At 41.0% G+C, this 21,113-nt stretch overlaps 1 protein-coding gene across 8 annotated transcripts in view; it reads left to right on the plus strand.

The window, feature by feature from the left end:
• The window catches only part of LOC133483691 (transmembrane protein 47-like), a 98,961-nt gene that overhangs the window by 64,506 nt on the left and 13,342 nt on the right, over positions 1–21,113 (plus strand). For 3 of the 8 annotated variants that reach the window (XM_061785228.1, XM_061785257.1, XM_061785239.1), the window contains 9 exons: positions 59–163; positions 340–496; positions 597–680; positions 1,563–1,689; positions 2,751–2,929; positions 7,221–7,380; positions 9,482–9,643; positions 11,279–11,447; positions 11,548–12,837. In XM_061785228.1, coding sequence (XP_061641212.1) covers positions 59–163; positions 340–496; positions 597–680; positions 1,563–1,689; positions 2,751–2,929; positions 7,221–7,380; positions 9,482–9,643; positions 11,279–11,447; positions 11,548–11,724 — 1,320 coding nt within the window. In that variant the 3' untranslated portion in view covers positions 11,725–12,837. Of the gene's footprint in view, positions 1–58; positions 164–339; positions 497–596; positions 681–1,562; positions 1,690–2,750; positions 2,930–7,220; positions 7,381–9,481; positions 9,644–11,278; positions 11,448–11,547; positions 12,838–21,113 lie in introns of those variants that run through there. The other 5 variants (XM_061785285.1, XM_061785293.1, XR_009790177.1 and 2 more) reach the window with 3 other exon arrangements.

The following is a 21,113-nucleotide window of genomic DNA, read 5'->3' on the forward strand; positions in this document are numbered from 1 at the left end:
GATTTGTCATGTCTTGTGTGTGTGTGTGCGTGCGTGCCTGGATGTGTGCGTATTTCAGCTTACTGTAGAGCCCCACTCTGCCACCCAACTCGGGGTCCTCTTCACCCCATCATCTATTGGAGAGTGTAACCACGGAGCCAAAATGACTTTTACGTGTCCTCAGGTATTTTTACACATAACAGATAACGCACTTGCTAACAACTGATGAATTGCTCCCTATTTTAAATATTTTGCCTTTACAAAGGTTAGTTTAAGCCGGTGCTCTTTTTGATGTATCATCTTCATGACAGAGGAGCCATTCCACCTTTCCCTCGCTTGCTGTGTCTGTTTTCACTGCAGCTGCCGCAATGGTGTGTGTTGTTGTTTGGCAATGGTCTCATGCCCAGACGGGAGGAACCTTTGAGCATCTCCTGCACAGTCGGTTCCAGCGAGTCTGTCACCATTCGCTTCACAAACCCCACCGAACGCCCAGCCACACTCGGGATCACACTTACAGGTCACATGGCGTTCATTGTCCTGTCACATGCAGCCCCCTGAGCCACAGAAATATAAACCCAAACACAATCATCGCTTCTTGGTTTGTGTATGTGTAATAGATAAGGATCCAAGTGCTGCTCCTGACTGCCTCCCAGGGACTCCTGACAAGGATGTGTTCTCGCTATTGCTGAGCCAAGCAGACGGTGGGTTTACTCATTCCACAGTACAGTACAAAGGAACTGATACGTTTCATTTCAAATCAAGAGCACTTAAAGAACCCAAACATTTGTCAGTTGCTGAGTGAATGGCTACTGTCGGTCAGAATTTCATTGAGAAATGCAATCCTAAAAGATCCTACATAGTGCTCAACATGAATGCGTACCTTCCAACAAATTTGTTAGAAAACCTTGAGTTTCATTTCAGGATAATTTTTTACTATGGCGTGCTATGCAACAATTGCCATGGATTGCAAATATGATTTGCCAATTTGCACCCAAAATATATCATGCGTGAACAGCAACAAAAGACAGTCAAAGCGAAATTTTGGGTTAGAAATTTCTAATTCTGAAAATGTTTTCTTCATTCACTGAGAATGAATAAAATTCTTACTTTTCAAACGGGGTGCCTTGAGATACGAGTGACCCGACCTTTTCAAGATATGAGTCGTCGTTCAGTTTTATTCTGTTCTCCACCGGAGACTCAGTCCTGTCATTTAATCGCTGGTTCAGCATCCTTTGTTGATTGCTGCAGACTATTCTGCACACTGGAAAATTTCCAATGGCGTAAAGAAGGCTCTCTCATCTCCAAAGTACAGTGTCAATAGTGGAACACTGCATCACTAAAAACATCTCCTTGTTCAGTTTATAATAAGAACAGCTGCTTGTTTCCTAAGACCTTGCTTTAGACTGTCCTTTCAAAAGATCAAACTTCTACAGGGAAAGTACAGACCAGGATTTTACTTGAAACAAACAAACTATATCCATTTTCTATACATTCTGCATCAGAAGTAGAGCAGATAATTTGGCTTGGTTACCATGGTTAATATTGGAAGTGGAAAAACTGTCTGATCTGAATTTCTGCCACAGGTATACAAATAAGTGAGGGGGGCAGTTTGGATGTGCCGGTGGTGTTTGCGCCCAAGTCTATGGACCCCCAACAGTCCTGGCTATTGATCTCTATGAAGCCCCTCAACGCCATTACAAGCGGAAAACGGTGTGTTGTATTTTCATTCAAGCTTGCATCCATACAGAACTCTGCATTGTTTGCAATTTTAAACACAAATAGTAAAATTATCCAAGTTGTTATTGCAAGTGACAACGAGACAATGTCAGGGCAAAAATTCCCACATCAATGCTTTCATAACTCCATTCTCTTGCAGATTTTTTTTTTAACCAGTACATGCTTGAACTAAGAAATGCAATATATTGGACGTAGTCATTTCCCCAGTGAGCTGAACATGTAGTTCTTGGAGTTCACGTCACAAGGAGTTCAACTACACTACCGTAAGGAGACCATTTTAAAGCATTCAATGTTTATGACCTTTTGTCCACACACAAAGGTCCTTAAAAACTGAACATCTAGAAAACTTGGCTGAAGACTTTGCAAAACTCTGTCTTCAGCATTTGTGTATAGACGGGAAAATATTATTGACCTTTGTCATTTGAAGCGTGCAGCATTATCTCATTTATTTTTTTTCAATTTTATTTAATAAGAAAGCAGAACAAAATATGTTGTCTCACAGGCTCACTATAAATGAGCACTGATTTTAAATTATACATAGGTTAAAGGGTTTTCCAGAAATCAACTTTGGGGGTGTGCATTATACATGGGTGCGCATTATACATGAGAAATTACGGTAAACAGTTTTACCGAAATAGTATGTATAATGCTTTGTAAACAAAAATTAATAACAGGTGATTGTATTAGAACTCCAGTCTCTTGCTCTCACCCTTAACGTTAAATTAACTCTTAATCCTAGGCCTTCAAATCATATTAATTGCACAGAGTCAGCTATCTTGGTTGCTGCTATCATCAAGGTCCTGTCAAGCCATGTTTTCGACCAACATCGGCGAAGGTTTCCTCGTAGAATGTTAGGTTAGGAAATACAACATTGAACGATGCAGTTATAGGCAGTCTGCTAGTAGGTGTGTGTCTCTATTTTTGTCAATATGGCAATGGTCGGCTTTTGCGCTTGAACTCCTCATATTATTTTCACTTGCAACTAATGACTAATAATGAAGTGTTAAGTATGCTCTACATTCCTGATTGAACAGGGGAAGGAAGAAGCTGACAACCATCTGTTGGATCTACCCTCTCTGTGGGATTCCCGTGAGCGCGCCTGTTGACAACTCACCACTCTGCGTTGTCCAGTGTGAAGCGGGCTGCCAGCTGGAGAAGAAGTTTGATGTCCAGCTCACTGGATATGTGCCAGGAGCTCAAACTGGAAATGAAGGTGTGACTCGCATGCATCTTTTCTTTTTGTAATTGTGGAGCGTCAACATTGGCACAAATTACGTGAGCGTTTGACTTCCACAAAGGAGGTCAATTTTAGATTTAAGTTGTCTTGCAAATTATGTAATTTCTTCAATGCGGTTTTCTGTCTGCAACACACAAAGGTCAATGTTCAAGGTCAGCACAAGGTCAAACAGGCCAAACTAAATTCTTATTGGTTAGTGATGAAGATTAAAATTCAATGTAAAATATCCCATCAGATCATCTCTCTTCTTAAAGCCCCCGATGAATGCTTCATAGGGTTGTTATTTTTTTGCCAATTAGTCCTCAGAAGAGGAAGCAAATATGAAAAAGTGACATGATTACACGAGATGTCCAGTGGCATTACTTGTTTGTGTATTCCTGTCCAACTTTCAGTCTTAAAATTTTGATATAATAACCTGCCTTTTTTACATGTACATATTCTTTCAATGATGTTCACATAAAATTGCGTTGAATTAAATTAGTGTTGTGTGTACAGGGTCCAAAGCTGGATAGTTTCATCTAGAGTCTGATCTAGAGTAAGATTGGGGAGCAATTTTTTCAAAACATGGAGAATCCCATTTACTGTAACTTGTTTCAATCAGAATCAGAATAATCTTTATTTGTATGTCCAAAAAACACACAAGGAATTTGTCTCCGGTAATTGGAGCCGCTCTAGTACCACAACAGACAGTCAATTGACAGAGAACACTTTTGAGACATAAAGACGTTGACAAAAAAAAAAACAGTCACTGAGCAATAAAGGGTTGCTAGTTATCTGGTAATGCCGGTGCATTATTTTTTTTTTTTGACAATTGTGCAAAAAGATGCAGAATCTTCTAGCACTTAGAGCATTTCGAATGACTAATATTGCAATAGTCTGGTGCAATGACCATTGTGCAAAGGGTGCCGAGACTTCAAGCGAGTAGTGCGATAATCTGGGACAATGTTGATTGTGCACATGTTGCAGATACTCCTCAGTCAGTGTGCAAATGGAGCAGATGCTACTCTGGCATGAGTGGCCAGTATTGGTCAACAACAGATATGCAAATAGTGCAGCGTGGCGAGACTACTACAGTGAGTGCACGAGTAATATATAATTGGCCCGACAGAAATGTGATAACAACCTCAAGAGAAAAAAATTGCCAGCGTGTTACAACGGAATTGTAGGTTAGGTGTTTAAGAAGTTGCAACAGTTGTTGATCAGGTTGTAATTTGTGTAGGATCTGTTTAGCGCATCTGCCTCACAGTTCTGAGGGCTGGGGTTCAATTCCCGGCCCCGCCTGTGTGGAGTTTCCATGTTCTCCCCGTGCCCTGTGTGGGTTTTCTCCGGGCACTCTGGTTTTCTCCCACATCCCAAAAACATGCATGGTAGGTTAATTGAAGACTCTAAATTGCCTCTAGGTGTGAATGTGAGTGTGAATGGTTGTTGTTTCTATGTGCCCTGCGATTGGCTGGCAACCAGTTCAGGGTGTACCCCCCCTCCTGCCCGATGATAGCTGGGATAGTCTCCAGCACTCCCGCGACCCTTGTGAGGATAAGCGACTCAGAAAATGGATGGATGGATCTAACAATTTGTTTCCTTGTATCCAGATGATTCTGGTTCTACAATTCCAATTCCAATGAAGTTGGGACGTTGTGTTAAACATAAATAAAAACAGAATACAATGATTTGCAAATCATGTTCAACCTATATTTAATAGAATACACTACAAATACAAGATATTTAATGTTCAAACTGATCAACTTTATTGTTTTTAGCATATAATCATAAATTTAGAATTTTATGGCTGCAACACGTTCCAAAAAACCTGGTACAGGTGGCAAAAAACACTGAGAAGTTGAGGAATGCTCATCAAACACATGTTTGGAACATCACACAGGTGACCAGGCTAATTGGGAACAGGTAGGTACCATGTTTGAGTATAAAAGGAGCTTCCTTGAATTGCTCAGTCATTCACAAGCAAAGATGGGGCGAGGTTCACCTCTTTGTGAACAAGTACATGAGAACATAGTCGAACAGTTTAAGGACAATTTTCCTCAACGTACAATTGCAATGAATTGAGGGATTTCATCATCTGCGGTTCATAATATCATCAAAAGGTTCAGAGAATCTGGAGAAATCACTGCATGTAAGCGGCAAGGCTGAAAACCAACATTGAATGCCCGTGACCTTCAATCCCTCAGACGGCACTGCATCAAAAACCGACATCAATGTGTAAACGATATTACCACATGGGCTCAGGAACACTTCAGAAAACCAATGTCAGTAAATACAGTTCAGCGCTACATCCGGAAGTGCAACTTGAAACTCTACTAAGCAAAGCAAAAGCCATTTATCAACAACACCCAGAAACGCCGCCGGCTTATCTGGGCCCAAGCTCATCTAAGATGGACTGATGCACAGTGGAAAAGTGTTCTGTGGTCCGACGAGCACACATTTCAAATGATTTTTGGAAATTGTGGACGTCGTGTCCTATGGTCCAAAGAGGAAAAGAACCATCCGGACTGTTAGGGACGCAAAGTTCAAAAGCCAGCATCTGTGATGGTATGGGGCTCTGTTAGTGCCAATGGCATGGGTAACATACAACTCTGTGAAGGCACCATTAATGCTGAAAGGTACATACAGGTTTTGGAGAAACATATGCTGCCATCCAAGCAACATCTTTTTCATGGACGCACTGCTTATTTCAGCAAGACGACGCCAAACCACATTCTGCACGTGTTACAACAGCATGTCTTCGTTGTAAAAGAGTGCGGGTACGAGACTGGCCTGCCTGCAGTCCAGACCTGTCTCCCATTGAAAATGTGTGGCGCATTATGAAGCGTAAAATACGAAAACGGAGACCCCGGACTGTTGAACAGCTGAAGCTGTACATCAAGCAAGGATGGGAAAGAATTCCACCTACAAAGCTTCAACAATTAGTGTCCTCAGTTCCCAAACGTTTGAATGTTGTTAAAAGAAAAGGTGATGTAAAACAGTGGCAACATGACCCTGTCCCAGCTTTTTTGGAACGTGTTGCACTGCTCTAAAATTCTAAGTTAATGATTATTTGCTAAAAACAATAAAGTTTATCAGTTTGAACATTAAATATCTTGTCTTTCTAATGTATTCAATTAAATATAGGTTGAACATGATTTGCAAATCATTGTATTCTGCTTGTATTTATTTTTAACACAACATCCCAACTTCATTGGAATTGGGGTTGTAGGTGAAACTCCTTTTTACATAATTCTCTTACTCGGATTAATGGCACAGACATGCACTTTTGACAGTGAAATGGATAGCGTGCTTGATAGTAGACTCACAATTTTGTTTTGCTAAATAGGTTTTAGGTTTTGGTTTTTGCTAAATAGGTAGCATTTGGAAAAACCTGTGTAACCACTTCATTTCAACACGGTTAAATGGTGGAACCCTATAGCAGGAGTCTGGAACAAAGCACACATAGGGACTTTTAACATCCACAATATATTTTTTTTAGCACAAGATGTCACCACAGAGCCTCCAAAGGTGCCAATATTTGTTGTTTAGCTTTTGTTCATGTTTACGTATATTAAGACATATTTGTATATATACATGATAGTCATGTATTTAACTTTGATCCAAAGTCACCAGCCATAAAGAAAACTGAATTTTAATAAGTTTGGCTTCAAACTTCATCATGTGATCAACCAGTTATTGCAGCATACACAGGAAGTCCGCTAACGTGTTTTCCGGGTTTGGTCACGTGATGTTCCGCATATCGCAAATTACTCAAATACCACCCAACCAAGCATTTTATGCTGTGAGAAAATGCCTTCCACAAACCCAATGATGGTTCCAAGTCTGTCCATTTGAAGAGGCTACTTGCGATGTTCTCTGCACAACTTTTTACGACATCTGCTCAATTTATCCTCCTTACTCACAAGTTCCGCTGGATTACGTTTTCATTTTCTTTTGAAGGAATCTGAAAAAAACTAAACCGTTTGAAGAATATCTGTCAGTTTTTGCCATCATTTTTAGTTCAGATCTGCGTCAATTATGTTCTGCCACCTGGAAGTAACCTGTTTCCTATTGTTTAAAAACATTATAAAAAAGGTCTATTGAGATCCAAGATTGTTGCTGTTTACTCATTCATTTGCAGTTGAAGAATGTGTAAGGCTTGGTAGAGGGCAACACTCTCTATAACTGGTCTTGTTTTATTATAAATGAGCCATCTCGTGTTTTTGGCTCTCCATCTTTCTGCGGGTGTTAAGAGCTGCCCAACCTGTTTTTTGATTGACTTTTCCAGTGTCCAATGTGCTTGTGGAAGACTTCCAATGTGAGGTGTGCTATGAAAGTGAAATTGAGGACTGCCTGACTGCCTCAATCGAAGCAGGGAGGAGGGACCACGAGACTGGCGTTGTAACGCTCACCATCAATCTGATCCACAATCCGGTTAAGCAATGCAGGTGCTCGCACAAAATCAGACAAAGCTTTATGCATCTAGACAAGAGGCACCCATGTGGACCTTTGATGCAGACGTACATAAGCATGGAGTTTCATATATGCTCACAGCCTGACACATCATCACTCATTTTCATATGGATCAACACCTCCAATATGTGAAGAAAGATAGCAAATGTTGCACCCCCTTGTGAGGAAGCAAATATGAAGTCAGATAAAAATTGTCATGATACAGACGCACAACAGGAGTGGGGGTGTGCAATCAGTTTATCCTCCTGCTTTGTAAATAACAGATGACATGCTGAGTAAACACTGTCTCGTCTGCATTAATTTGCAACGGCCTGCATGCGCTACGCCTTGCGTGGGTTCTTTCTGGATACTCCTGCTTCCTCCCACAGTGGAAAAAGACGTATGTTGGGTTCATTGAAGACCCTTTTGATGACATGTACTACAAGCGTCCTGAGCCTTGGAAAAAAAATCAATAGCCTTTCCTTTGGCCTCAGGAAAAACACCATAAAAGTTAATAATTGGCTTTGTAAATAATTAAACCCAATTAATTACATTTTGATTTAAAAAAAAAAAAAAAAAAGATTATGATAAAATAAGTATGTTTTTCAATTCCATCCAGGAGGCCAAGATAAGTAGTGACACAATTCAACAGAATTAAAAAAATTTTTGCCACACTTTCTCATCTCATGTGCATGCCTTGGGTACCTGGAGGCAGTCTAATTGCCAATTCATACTTCACACTTTGCAGCAGCCAATTATATAGCAGTGGCGAAAATCCTGCCTAGAAGTGGTGTGGGAGTTCTTCACAGAGGATAAAGACTAGAGTATATTGTCTTTCTACGTGTTTTGCTGCAGTAGTTGTGTTCCAATAGGCGTTACCTAAAGGTTTATACCACAGCTATAACAAAACAATGCTCACCATTGCCTTATTAGCATTAGTCTTAAGCTAGCGAACAAAAGGCTAAGGTATGTGGTTTTAAATATACATGTAATTCTCTTTGATATTTTGCTTAACAGTAAACTTAAACTGACTAATAAACAGTAATAAAGAGCTGGAAGCATCTTTTTTTTAAAAGAGTATTTACTAATTCTATCTGCCACTGCCACCATATAGCACTCTTATGTCCTTATATGACGGCTCGTATCTTGAAAAACCCGTAAGTCGGGTCACTCGTATCTCATGACACACGTTCTTCAACTATTTTCAATTTTAAGAATTGTATTGCGTTTTTCTTACCCTTTTCAAATGTTGAAAACACAACCTTCAATTCTGTTGTTTAAAGATTTTCAGGAATGAGCGAGAATCCTGTATGTGCAATGACGACATTAAAGCAAACGGTGCATACTACTGTGCACCCTTTAAGCCAGGGGTGTCAAACACTTTTTTTTTTTTTTTTTTTGTCTCGGGCCACATTGTAGTTATGCTTTCTCTCAGAGGGCCGTTAGAATAGTGAAACCATATAAACGTTTAATCACCAAAACATATTATTACCATTACACAACAAATTGAGGGATAACTAGTTTTGAAATCAGAGGTTTTGTAATAAAAATGCAATATCTCAACATTATTGTTTATTATTATGTTTATTGGGTACAGATTTTAGCAAAAATCACGGAGGTGGACGAGCATTATTTGCTTTTCGCGGGCCACATAAAATGATGTGGCGGGCTGCATCTGGCCTCCAGGACTTGAGTTTGACACCTATGCTTTAAGCGTTTAACTGCAAATGACATTATTACTTCCACAAATGCCCAGTTCCTGTTTGTCTTGTGCATTGCATTTGGCTTCCTGCTGAGAGAATTCATTCATCAGGCTCAATCTTAATCTGCAGGCCCATTAATGTGCCGTACCCTGGCAGAGTCGACACCTTGCAGTTAGTCCTCTCTGTGAGAAAATGATGTGGGGGGGGGGGGTGCACCACTGCCCTCATTCCCAAACTAACAGCACTCCAACACACACACAGACACACACTAGCATCCTCAGTATCTGCTTGTCATGAGAGGCCGAGGCATTATAAAATGAAAATGCTGAAAACTGAATTTGAGTATCAACACAAGATGTATGTACGCGGGTGTGTCTGCGTGTGTGTGTCACAGGTGCTCAGCAATTCTAGTGGTACAGCATGTATCCGGACAAATGTGGGAGTTTTCCCTCGATGTCATCGCCACAGAGCCCCAGGTTGATGATGTCATTGACACAGACGTGACTGAGTTTGGTAAAACATCTGCACTGGGCTTCTACTTGACCAGCACCACTCGGTGTGTATGTTTGCTTCTACTGAGAGAAATGTTTGCCATACTGTATCTGTTTTCAATTGCTGCCTTTTTATGTAACGTTGGGGGTCTGGGGGTCGTGGGGAAGAGGTGTGGGTACTCAGTGCTTTGCTAAAGGGCAAAGAAAGCAGACTGAAGCGTCTCTCCAACAGCTAATCTAGTTGCCACGTTCTTGTCCACAGTGCGAGCCCAGGTCCTTACTGATGAACTATTTGATTTGATTAAAAAACAACTCTAGTTCAGTGTTTTTCAAAGTGCCAAGTTGACTGTTTACAACCCCGATTACAGAAGACCCTCAGAACTTGAATGATCTGGAGTTGAACAATTCTTTTGTCACGCATATCCTAACCTGTCTAGGAAAATCACTCTTGTTATCTTTTTTACATTGTTTTCCCTGGCCAGTATTAAGCATGGGTCACCTACATGGGTGCCCCAAAGGATGTGGGCCTGCTCTAAAAATAGCTCACCAGGGTCATGGAACTTTGTGATTTCCCAGGAATGTTGTAGAAGGGATCATTTGAAAATGTAAACACTTTGCAGAGATTTATGGAAGTAGTGTTGCATATTGATATCTATCTGTTTCCTACCCTTGTTGTTGACAATGATTGTGAGAAATAATTGACATGATCAGTTTCTTCACATAGATTAATATAATGAATTATCAATAATAACATAATTAAGGGTAATTTGGGTACATTTGTTATTTCAGAAATGTGTATTAATATAGTAACCCTTGGTAACCAAAAGGTTGGTGATCGCTTATGAGAAGGAGGATCCCCAAAGGTTCTGACATATTATCTTCTAGCGTAATACAACTTTTCCCATAAAAGCCATTTTAATGAGCAGTGTCCTAAGGAAACGTTGAGAGATTGAGATATAAAGGCCTTTCACGCTGCACTTGCTCAGTGTGAAGGACCCCGCGTCAAAGCGCAACGACGACAGCAACGGGGGTGCGACCATCCCATATTTGGAAGTGGTGACACACAGTCGGGAAGCTTTCCCTGCTGACTGGACCGCAACTCTGCAATATGTATTTGTCATTGTTGGAAAAGAAAGTCCTAACTGATGTTTAATTTAAGGAGGAGGAGGTGACACAGCAGCAACAAAAAGGGAATGGGAATATCCCATACTAGTTTCACGGCAGGATCTTTGCGTTTAAACTCGTTTTGTGTGCTTTCTAGTTCCAAGAAGAGCGCTTCGGGAGTTTGAAAGCCTCCAGCAGAGACGTCTCGGTATATAATTTTTCTGTCAGCCCAAAGTTCGGGATAGTCTGACACCGCAAATATTATGCCAAAATAGCACTGAGAAATCACTCCACCAGCTTTTTGACGTCACTGCGTCAACCAACGGTTCCGAATAGAACATTTTTCTATCCGATGACGTCAGACGCCATCTGCTTTGATGCGCCACTGTCACCTCAGCGCGCACACAATGAATGGGAAAATCGAGGGCGTCAGATGCCTTGCCTTAAGCCTTTTGTTCCTTTCAGCTAATCATGGAAGAATAAATATGCTGGGGTTGATGGGGTAACATTACAAGTCGAAACTGAACAGACTTTCAATTTGTCTGACCATCTGTCTGTCTAATTTCACTGAAAATATTCCAATTCAAAATTCTCAGGAGGCCGCAGCCGTTTACCGCAGCGTTCCAGCCGGGCACCAGCAATGAGTTTGCCGTAACCCCAACCTCCGGAATGTTGCCACCTGTCGATTCCAGCGGTGCCCTCATCAATGTGTTTTTCACCCCCACCGTCAAAAATAAGAGACACAACGCAAGACTTACCATCCAGGTATTCCAAAGCGGGATTTACCACACACTATACAATATATATGTGATTTCATAGCTCTATAGAAGTTGCATGATTGATAACTGACCAATCATTACCTCAGGCATCAGGCATGCAGTGGATGTATGATGTCAGAGGTGTAACACCTCCCCTCTTTGCATCATCCCCCAACGATGCTTCAGTACTCCGACCCACCAGTGAACAGCATCCCAACTTTGTAGCACGGAATCTTCGTATTCCGGCCCTGGCAAATTCATCACCGCTGAAAGTTCGCAGATAACTCCTAATCTCGTTCTTCCTTTCATGCAGGCATGTCAAACATACGGCCAACTGATCAAAACCGGCCCGCTAGGGGCTTCAATCCACACTGCAGGATGAATCTGAGAGTGACAAAATACTGTAACAATCCTGCAGTTACATACTGTATGTGTTGGATTAAGAGTTCTATATTTCCAAAGACGACAACTTTCGCTTTGGTGGATTCCTAAAATTCATGCAATGAACTTTTAATGTAAGTTTAATGTATAAAGGTTGTACAGCGGTGCCTTGAGATATGAGTTTAATCCGTTCTGTGACTTTGCTCGTAACTCAAAAACACTCTTATCTCTAATGATCTTTCTCCATTGAAATAAATTCAAATTGAAGTGTCACTAATGCATTCCAACCTTCTCAAAAAACACAACAAAAATCTTTGTAATGTGTTTAAGAAGGAAAATAGCACTCTATAATATTATTCCATGTATCCATCCATTCATCTTCTTCCGCTTATTCGGGGTCGGGTCGTGGGCGCAGCAGCTTACGTTTTATAAAACCATACAAAAATAACAATGAAATAGCATGTAAAGAATAATGACTTTTTGCATAATGATTTAATTCTTCAATTGTGCTGCTTCCTCTGTTCAAATTTGTATGAAATTAGCACTTGCACGTCAAAGCAAAGATTCAGGCGGACGATGGCTCATATCTCAAAAAGCTTGTAAGTCGGGTCACCCGTATCTCAAGGCGCCACTGTACATTTACAGGGCAGGTGATCACTTTCTTTCTTGAAATAGTTTTCCACATTGTACGGTTAGAAGTCAATTTAGGTTTTGAGAATTATCATGTACTTGATAATAATTCCTAGAGCTTAACTTGATTACATTTTAAAGTGTGATACAATATTTTCTAGTTCCAAATACCTGTGACTAAAGTTTTGAGCTTTTATATGCAGTCACTGTGATCAGGTATAATGCGCACACGTAGATGATAAACTGCAGAAAATTACTTTTTTTTTTTTTTCTTCTGAGATTCTTAGGTTGTTCTTGAAAATGATACTTCATTAAATACATCTTTTCCAAATGTACTTTTCTTATTCTGCATTAAAACAAAAAGGAAGAACACCAACTTCTTGTTATTTATGTCAATTATGTTCTGATTTCGCTGGTCGTGCCCACTTGACACTGGATTAGGCTATGTGGCAAAACTATGTGTTTTGACAGCTGCCTTTTTTTTTTTTTTTGTGGTACATCTTTCCATATTGCAAGTGTGTCATTTTGGTATGACTGCTTCAATTTAATATTCCTTAAAGTGACTCACTCTCAGTGACTGCACTTCGTTAAAAAAGAAATTTGAGGTTTTACAAAATCAGCTATGATGAGCAGGAATTCAAAGTTATAGTTATAGTCTATAGTTTATTTCTTCTATGTTAGATAATAACAGTCATGATCCTAAATCAGACGGCACGGACGATGACTGGTAAGCACATCTGCCTCACAATTCTGAGGACCCGGGTTCAAATCCGGCCTCGCCTGTGTGGAGTTTGCATGTTCTCCCCGTACCCGTGTGGGTTTTCTCCGGGTACTGCGTTTTCCTCCCACATCCCAAAAGCTTGCACGGTAGGTTAATTGAGTACTCTAAATTGCCCGTAGCTGTGAATGTGATTGCGAATGGGTGTTTATGTGCCCTGCGATTGGCTGGCGAACAGTTCAGGGTGTACCCCGCCTCCTGCCCGCAGTTAGCTGGGATAGGCTCCAGCATACCCGTGACCCTAGAGAGGATAAGCGGCTCAGAAAATGGACGGATGGATCCTAAATCACGTCGCTTAACTTGGAGGCTTATAAATTATACCCTGGACAACCTTGAGAAAGACTGTGAACATGTTCTGAAAACTCGTCTTCCATTATTAAATTATCCTTGGTTGAAGGTTGAAGATAAAAATTGTGTGACAGCAATAGACGTGTGTGTACGCATACTGGTTTGACATTTGACCTCAGCTATCTTGTGTCCTTAAAATGTGTAACGATCCAAAATACTATTGTTGCGTTTGATGTTTTACCCTATTATCACTGGTAGAAAACTGAAAAGGAACAGCAAATTTGACCTCATCATCCTGTGCGTGACGTCACTCCAAACATCTCCAAAGAACTTGGCCCTGTTGGATTCTCCATAAAATGAACTGGTGATGCAGCTCCAGGTGGCATGCAAACAGAGTGTGTGTGATGTGAGCGACAGAGAGAGATGATAGCTGATTATTACTTCAGTTCATTAGCATATTTCATATCCTGCTGCTAGAATTCCCGCTCTATCCGTCGACTTAGACACACACACACACACACGTTCGCAGCAGCAACTCACTGAAGCATGTCTGAACCTTTTTGCACACGTGAAAGCCGACAAAAGATGAGTCTTATATATGCATAAATACGCATATGCATGTGTGGTTTGAAAATTGAATTTAAAATTAGTTTCAATAGCAATCCAAAGATACCACTGTATTTGAACTTTTCAAGTGAAACTAAAAAATGTGTGAGTTTAAATCAGCTGCATTGTTTTGTTTTTGTTTCTTTGGCCTGAGTTCACTTGGTTGGCTTAATATCTGGATTTTATTTAATTGTCATATTTTCTGATTAATTCAGCCACTAATTTCCTGTTAGCATGGCTCATCTGTTGCTATGGCAACACACCTACTGAGAAAGATGAGGTGGGTTGGGTGGTCGTACATCCCCTTGCCTGCATACCCTTGGTGAGCCAACAAATATGCAAAATAAAAGCACGCCGTCTTCCCTTCCTTTCTTTGTTGTGACATCAGCCTTTTAACTATTTCACTCCAGTACCACCTATATTTGACATTCCCCTCAATATTGTTCTTTCTTTGTTTTCCTGCCACCATCCTAACATTTGCTTGTTTTCTCCATCCTTATATTCCCAGTGTGGATTAATCTCTGACATTGCTTCCACATGTGGGTCATGTCTGCCCAGACAATTTCACAAAGGCCAACGGGGCTGGAACTAGGGGCTTAGTCAGGGTGGGAAGAATTATGAACAGTTGTAAATAGCATCAGTGTTGGCACAAAATCTTCAGCCTTTTGCGAGAGAAAAAAAGTCAGGGAACGTTCACTAGAACAGCTGAACTTCATTTGGGGAAAATCAGTGGCACTGCTGATTCCCCTTTGACATGAGTTTGAATGTGACTAGTTAATTCTGAACACAGGCACATTGCAGTTACAAGACGGTGTGCAGACTTGTGCAAGGATATTGTTTCAGTTGGTTATATCACTTTTTAAAATGACATTTTCTTTTGATTTGTAACACAAATTTGACCATCCGTGCATTTTGTTCTGCCGGCCCGGGTTGGGTCGTGGGGGCAGCAACTTCAGCAGGGAAGCCCACACTTCCCTCTCCCCAGCCACTTCATCCAGCTCTTCCGGGAATAAAATTGTAATGCATTTTATTTGATTTCCTATGACTTTGTCTTGTAACACTGAGCATTACAGTAAAAGTACGATTCGCTTTTATTTAGACTGCCCAATATGTTGTCGAGAATACTTTGCAATAGCTGGTCTGTGGTCACATAGTGCTGTGGCAGTGTCGCTCAGTGCTCATGTACTGTAGCTTGTCTTTATAGTGTCCATATAACAAGTTTAAGTGGCAATTTCAGGACACAAATCAGTGGTATAGAATGCAGTTTTCAATCAGGTTACCATACAATATTTGTTAAAAATTGTATCTGTCAAATATTTAAGCTTACACAGGCTAGAGCGCTACTCCTATGTTCCCAGAAGTATGGTGACCTTTAGGTGTCAAAAGGTGCTTGGCAAATCTGAATAGTTACTTGAACCCAAAAATGTTCCTTTATTAAGGATTTGTATAATAATTGCACGATAAGCTGCGACATGCTTGACATTCTGATATGAAGCTGAGCACAACAAAAGTTCAGCCCCTACATCTATATTTTCCACAGTATTTACTGTGTAGAAAGGAGCCAACTTTATGAATACTAATACTAATAACCTTATTGAATGTATTTATTCCTGCTGCGGGACCGTCATTGTCTTCTCCCACTATATTGTGATCAAAAGGTGATTACTCGCTCGGTAAAATAATAGCAAGCTAAGCTTTTTTTTTTTTTTTTTTTTAGTTTGATGATTTGACAGATTTCAGGTTGCATGCCTTAGCATGAAAACTGTGCACAACAGTTAAAAAGAAATTTAGCGATAATCAGCAGAAAAGCTTGCTGTATGTGTCCCAGTTGAGCCCGTAAAAAGTGGATCTGTCAGTAAAAATGACAAAATTGAACAAGTTAATGAGATCCAATGAAATGAATTATGTTTCTCAGGTACACTTTAAAGTTTGCGGAGAGTTTGGTATGGGAGGTGGGCGAATGTATATTTCCTTTCAGAATTTGTCAATGGGGGGTGGGGGGTGACAGGCGGTCGCCCCCCAAATGCTCAAGACCCCTTGAGCATACTTCTCACAAATAGTCTTTTTTTTAAGTCCACAGTCTTTTGCCACGTTTGTCCCTAGCTTTTCTTGGATCCATATTGAGCTAACTAAACATGAAAATAAAGGCCAAAAAAAACACAGAAAAGGCACATAATGACACTAAATAAAGTAGCGACTGGCCACAACGCTGGAGTGGCTGAGAGCGAGCACGGCTGCACCGCCCGGCACAAGAGGGATGAATGAAACATTCGCCCACTGCGACAAGGTTCGACCATCGGGCAATATTTTTGTTTGGTCTGTGGTTTGTAAATTGCATTTCTTCAAACTTTGAGGCATTTATGAATCCGGGTTCCAATGGATACACCTTGACAGTCACGCCTTCTGTCACACCTTCTGTCTTAGTGGTTGTTTGTCCTCGGGTGCTGTGATTTCTTAAAAATCTAATTAGAGGTACAAGACGCAGCCAGAGAGGACTGATTCCCCCCCCCCCCACAGATTATACTACTAATGTACTTCTGTCAGGTCATAAAGACAGTTTAAACAAAAATGACAATTTGCAAAAAGGGATTTTTGTTTTTTACTACCCCTTTAAAAGTTCAACAAATAGTTGGAAAGTCCAAAAGTTAACCCAAGAAAATCAAAAATGTGTTTTTTGTCATTTTCAAAACTTGTAATAGATGTCATTTTATTTATACTATGCATACAGTGGGTACGGAAAGTATTCAGACCCCCTTACACTTTTCACTCTTTGTTATATTGCAGCCATTTGCTAAAGTCATTTAAAAAAACGGAATTGTTGAAATTTCTGCAGATTTTTTTGAAGAAAAACTGAAATATCACACAGCCATAAGTATTCAGACCCTTTGCTCAGTATTTAGTAGAAGCACCCTCTTTTTGGGAGTGATGGGAATCACACCTGGATTTGGGGATCATCTGCCATTCTTCCTTGCAGATCCTCTCCAGTTCTGCCAGGTTGGCTGGTGAACGTTGGTGGGCAGCCATTTTCAGGTCTTTCCAGAGATGCTCAATTGGGTTTAAGTCAGGGCTCTGGCTGGGCCATTCAAAAACAGTCACAGCGTTGTTCTGAAGCCACTCCTTGGGTATTTTAGCTGTGTGCTTAGGGTCATTGTCTTTTTTTTTTAAGGTGAACCTTTGGCCCAATCTGGGGTTCTGAGCACTCTGGAGAAGGGGTTCGTCCACGATATCCCTGTACTTGGCCGCATTCATCTTTACTTCGATTGCAACCAGTCGTCCTGTCCCTGCAGCTGAAACACAGCCCCACAGCATGATGCAGCCACCACCATGCTTCACTGTTGGGACTGTATTGGACAGGAAATGACCAGTGCCTGGTTTTCGCCACACATACCGCATAGAATTAAGGACAAAAAGTTCTATCTTGGTCTCATCAGACCAGAGAATCTTATTTCTCACCATCTTGGAGTCCTTCAGGTGTTTATTTTTTTTTTTTTAGCAAACTCCATGCGGGCTTTCATGTGTCTTGCACTGAGGAGAGGTTTCCGTCGGGCCACTCTGCCATAAAGCCCCAACTGGTGGAGGGCTGCGGTGGCGGTTTACTTTCTAGAACTTTCTCCCATCTCCCGACTGCATCTCTGGAGCTCAGATCTGATCTTACTCTTTGGGTTCTTCTTGACCTCTCTCACCAAGGCTCTTCTCCCCCGATTGCTCAGTTTGGCCGGACGGCCAGCTCCAGGAAGGGTTCTGATCGTCCCCAACGTCTTCCATTTAAGGATTATGGAGGCAGGCCACTGTGCTCTTCGGAACCTAAAGTGCAGCATAATCTTTTTTTTGTAACCTTGGCCAGATCTGTGCCTTGCCACAATTCTGTCTCTGAGCTCTTCAGGCAGTTCATTTGACCTCATGATTCTCATTTGCTCTGACATGCACTGTGAGCTGTAAGGTCTGACATAGACAGGTGTGTGGCTTTCTTAATCAAGTCCAATCAGTATAATCAAACACAGCTGGACTCCAATGAAGGTGTGGAACTATTTTAAGGATGATCAGAAGAAATGGACAGCATCCGAGTTAAATATATGAGTGTCACAGGAAAGGGTCTGAATACTTACGGGTGTGTGATATTTCAGTTTTTCTGTTTTAATAAATCTGCAAACATTTCAAAACTTGGCACAATGCAGTCAGACTTGTCTCGAGTCCAGTTGTGGCGTGCTTTACACCACTGCATCTGACACTTTGCATTGCACTTGTGATGTATGGTTTGGATGCATCTGCTCGGCCTTTGCAACCCATTCCACCAAGCCACATGAAGTACAGTATATTCTATATTTCACCTTCCTGCCATCACCTCCATGTTGCTTGTCTATTTCTCCCCATGGCTCCTTATTATAGCTTTCAAATCAACCCTAGTTCTCCATTAGTGACAAAGAACTAAATAACTAAACTGTCAGACCGATTGAAGTCAAAGACCATGAGAGTAAAGCATACCGTAAGTAGCCAGAAAAAATAACTTTGGAAAAATCCCTGTAAGATTTTTTGAGACAGGAGGTGTGATCAAATAGTCTGTCGATCATTGGCACGCGTCCACGGCGCACATGGAGGCTCCCGGGGACGCACCTCAACCTCTCGCCAAAGAGAATATTATAGTTTCTTGTCTGGATTATTTACATCTGGTTAGCAACAAAAGTTATAAAAGAAGGAATTGGACAGCTCTCTTTCTCAAGACAAATCAAGGAACAGATATTCAGTAACTCTGGTGTGCTATACGTGGACGGCTGCATAGATGAGCTTGGAAAACCACTGTGCACGTCAAGTCACCGTTCTCACCGAGTTGTCAAGTAAATCTGATATTTTTAATTAGTTTTACATTCCCAAAAACTACAACCCTATACCAGTAACATTTCGTTCAACATTGCATGCTTGAGGCCGACTTAGGTGCACTCAGCCACGCGAGCGCAGCGAACTGGTCCCTTCCTGGATATTTGTTTCTTAAATTGAGTGAGTTGGGGGCATTTCTTTGGGCAGAGACGCGAGGGGGCAGGGTGGGGAGTGAGTGAGGCTACATTCAAAACTTGCTAGCAGTTTGACAACAGCATACTGCATCTTTATGGTACCTGAGAAAAAGCTCCTTAACTACGGTAACAAAATATTTGTATTTTATTACCTGCCACCACTATGTACAACCCCAATTCCAATGAAGTTGGGACGTTGTGTTAAACATAAATAAAAACAGATACAAATCATTAACTAAGAATTTTATGGCTGCAACACATTCCAAAAAATTTGGGAGAGGGTCATGTTTACCACTGTGTTACATGACCTTTTCTTTTAACAACATTCAATAAACATTTGGGAACTGAGTACACTAATTATGGAAGCTTTGTAGGTGAAATTCTTTCCCATTCTTGCTTGATGTACAGCTTCAGCTGTTCAACAGTCCGGGGTCTCCATTGTCGTATTTCACGCTTCATAATGCGCCCCACATTTTCAATGGGAGACAGGTCTGGACTGCAGGCAGGCCAGTCTAGTACCCACACTCTTTTACTACGAAGACACGCTGTTGTAACACGTGCAGAATGTGGTTTGGCATTGTCTTGCTGAAATAAGCAGAGGCGCCCATGAAAAAGACGTTGCTTGGATGGCAGCATATGTTTCTCCAAAACCTGTATGTACCTTTCAGCATTAATGGTGAAGGCAGATGTGTAAGTTACCCATGCCATTGGCACTAACACAGCCCCATACCATCACAGATGCTGGCTTTTGAACTTTGCGTCCATAACGGTCCGGATGGTTCTTTTCCTCTTTGGGCCGGAGGACACGACGTCCAAAATTTCCAAAAACAATTTGAAATGTGAACTCGTCGGACCACAGAACACTTTTCCACTTTGCATCAGTCCATCTTAGGTGAGCTCGGGCCCAGAGAAGCCGTCGGCGTTTCTGGATGTTGTTTTTAAATGGCTTTTGCTTTGCATAGTAGAGTTTTAAGTTGCACTTACGGATGTAGCGTCGAACTGTATTTACTGACATTGGCTTTCTGAAGTGTTCCTGAGCCCGTGTGGTGATATCCTTTACACATTGATGTCGGTTTTTGATGCCGTGCCGCCTGAGGGATCGAAGGTCACGGGCATTCAATGTTGGTTTTCGGCCTTGCCCCTTACATGCAGTGATTTCTCCAGATTCTCTGAACCTTTTGATGATATTATGGACCGTAGATGATGAAATACCAAAATTCCTTGCAATTGTACGTCGAGGAACATTGTCCTTAAAGTGTTCGACTCTTTTCTCATACACTTGTTCACAAAGAGCTGAACCTCGCCCCATCTTTGCTTGTGAATGTCTGAGCAATTCAGGGAAGCTCCTTTTATACCCAATCATGGCACCCACCTGTTCCCAATTATCCTGTTCACCTGTGGGATGTTCCGAACAGGTGTTTGATGAGCATTCCTCAACTGTCTCAGTCTTTTTTGCCACCTGTCCCAGCTTTTTTGGAACATGTTGCAGCCATAAAATTTTAAGTTAATGATTATGTGCTTCAACAATTAGTGTCCTCAGTTCCAAAACGTTTATTGAATTTTTGTTAAAAGAAAAGGTAATGTAAAACAGTGGTAAACATGACCCTGTCCCAGCTTTTTTGGAACGTGTTGCAGCCCTAAAATTCTAAGTTAATGATTATTTGCTAAAAACAATCAAGTTTGTCAGTTTGAACATTAAATACCTTGTCTTTGTAGTGTATTCAATTAAATACAGGTTGAACATGTTCAACAAATACAAATCATTGTATTTTGTTTTTATTTCTGTTTAACACAACGTCCCAACTTCATCGGAATTGGGGTTTTCAAATGTTAGGAGTAAAACAATAACGTTGTTGGAAAAAGAAATACTACAGTTAAGTACAGATGCTTGAAAAATTTTGTACAGTATTGAATTATCTGTATTTCGTTACCTCCCACTACTATATCCAAATATCTGTTTTCCAATGTACCGTAGTTAGTAAAA

This window comes from Phyllopteryx taeniolatus, chromosome 1 (genome assembly GCF_024500385.1).
Source record: "Phyllopteryx taeniolatus isolate TA_2022b chromosome 1, UOR_Ptae_1.2, whole genome shotgun sequence".
Classification (NCBI taxonomy): Eukaryota; Metazoa; Chordata; class Actinopteri; order Syngnathiformes; family Syngnathidae; genus Phyllopteryx; species Phyllopteryx taeniolatus.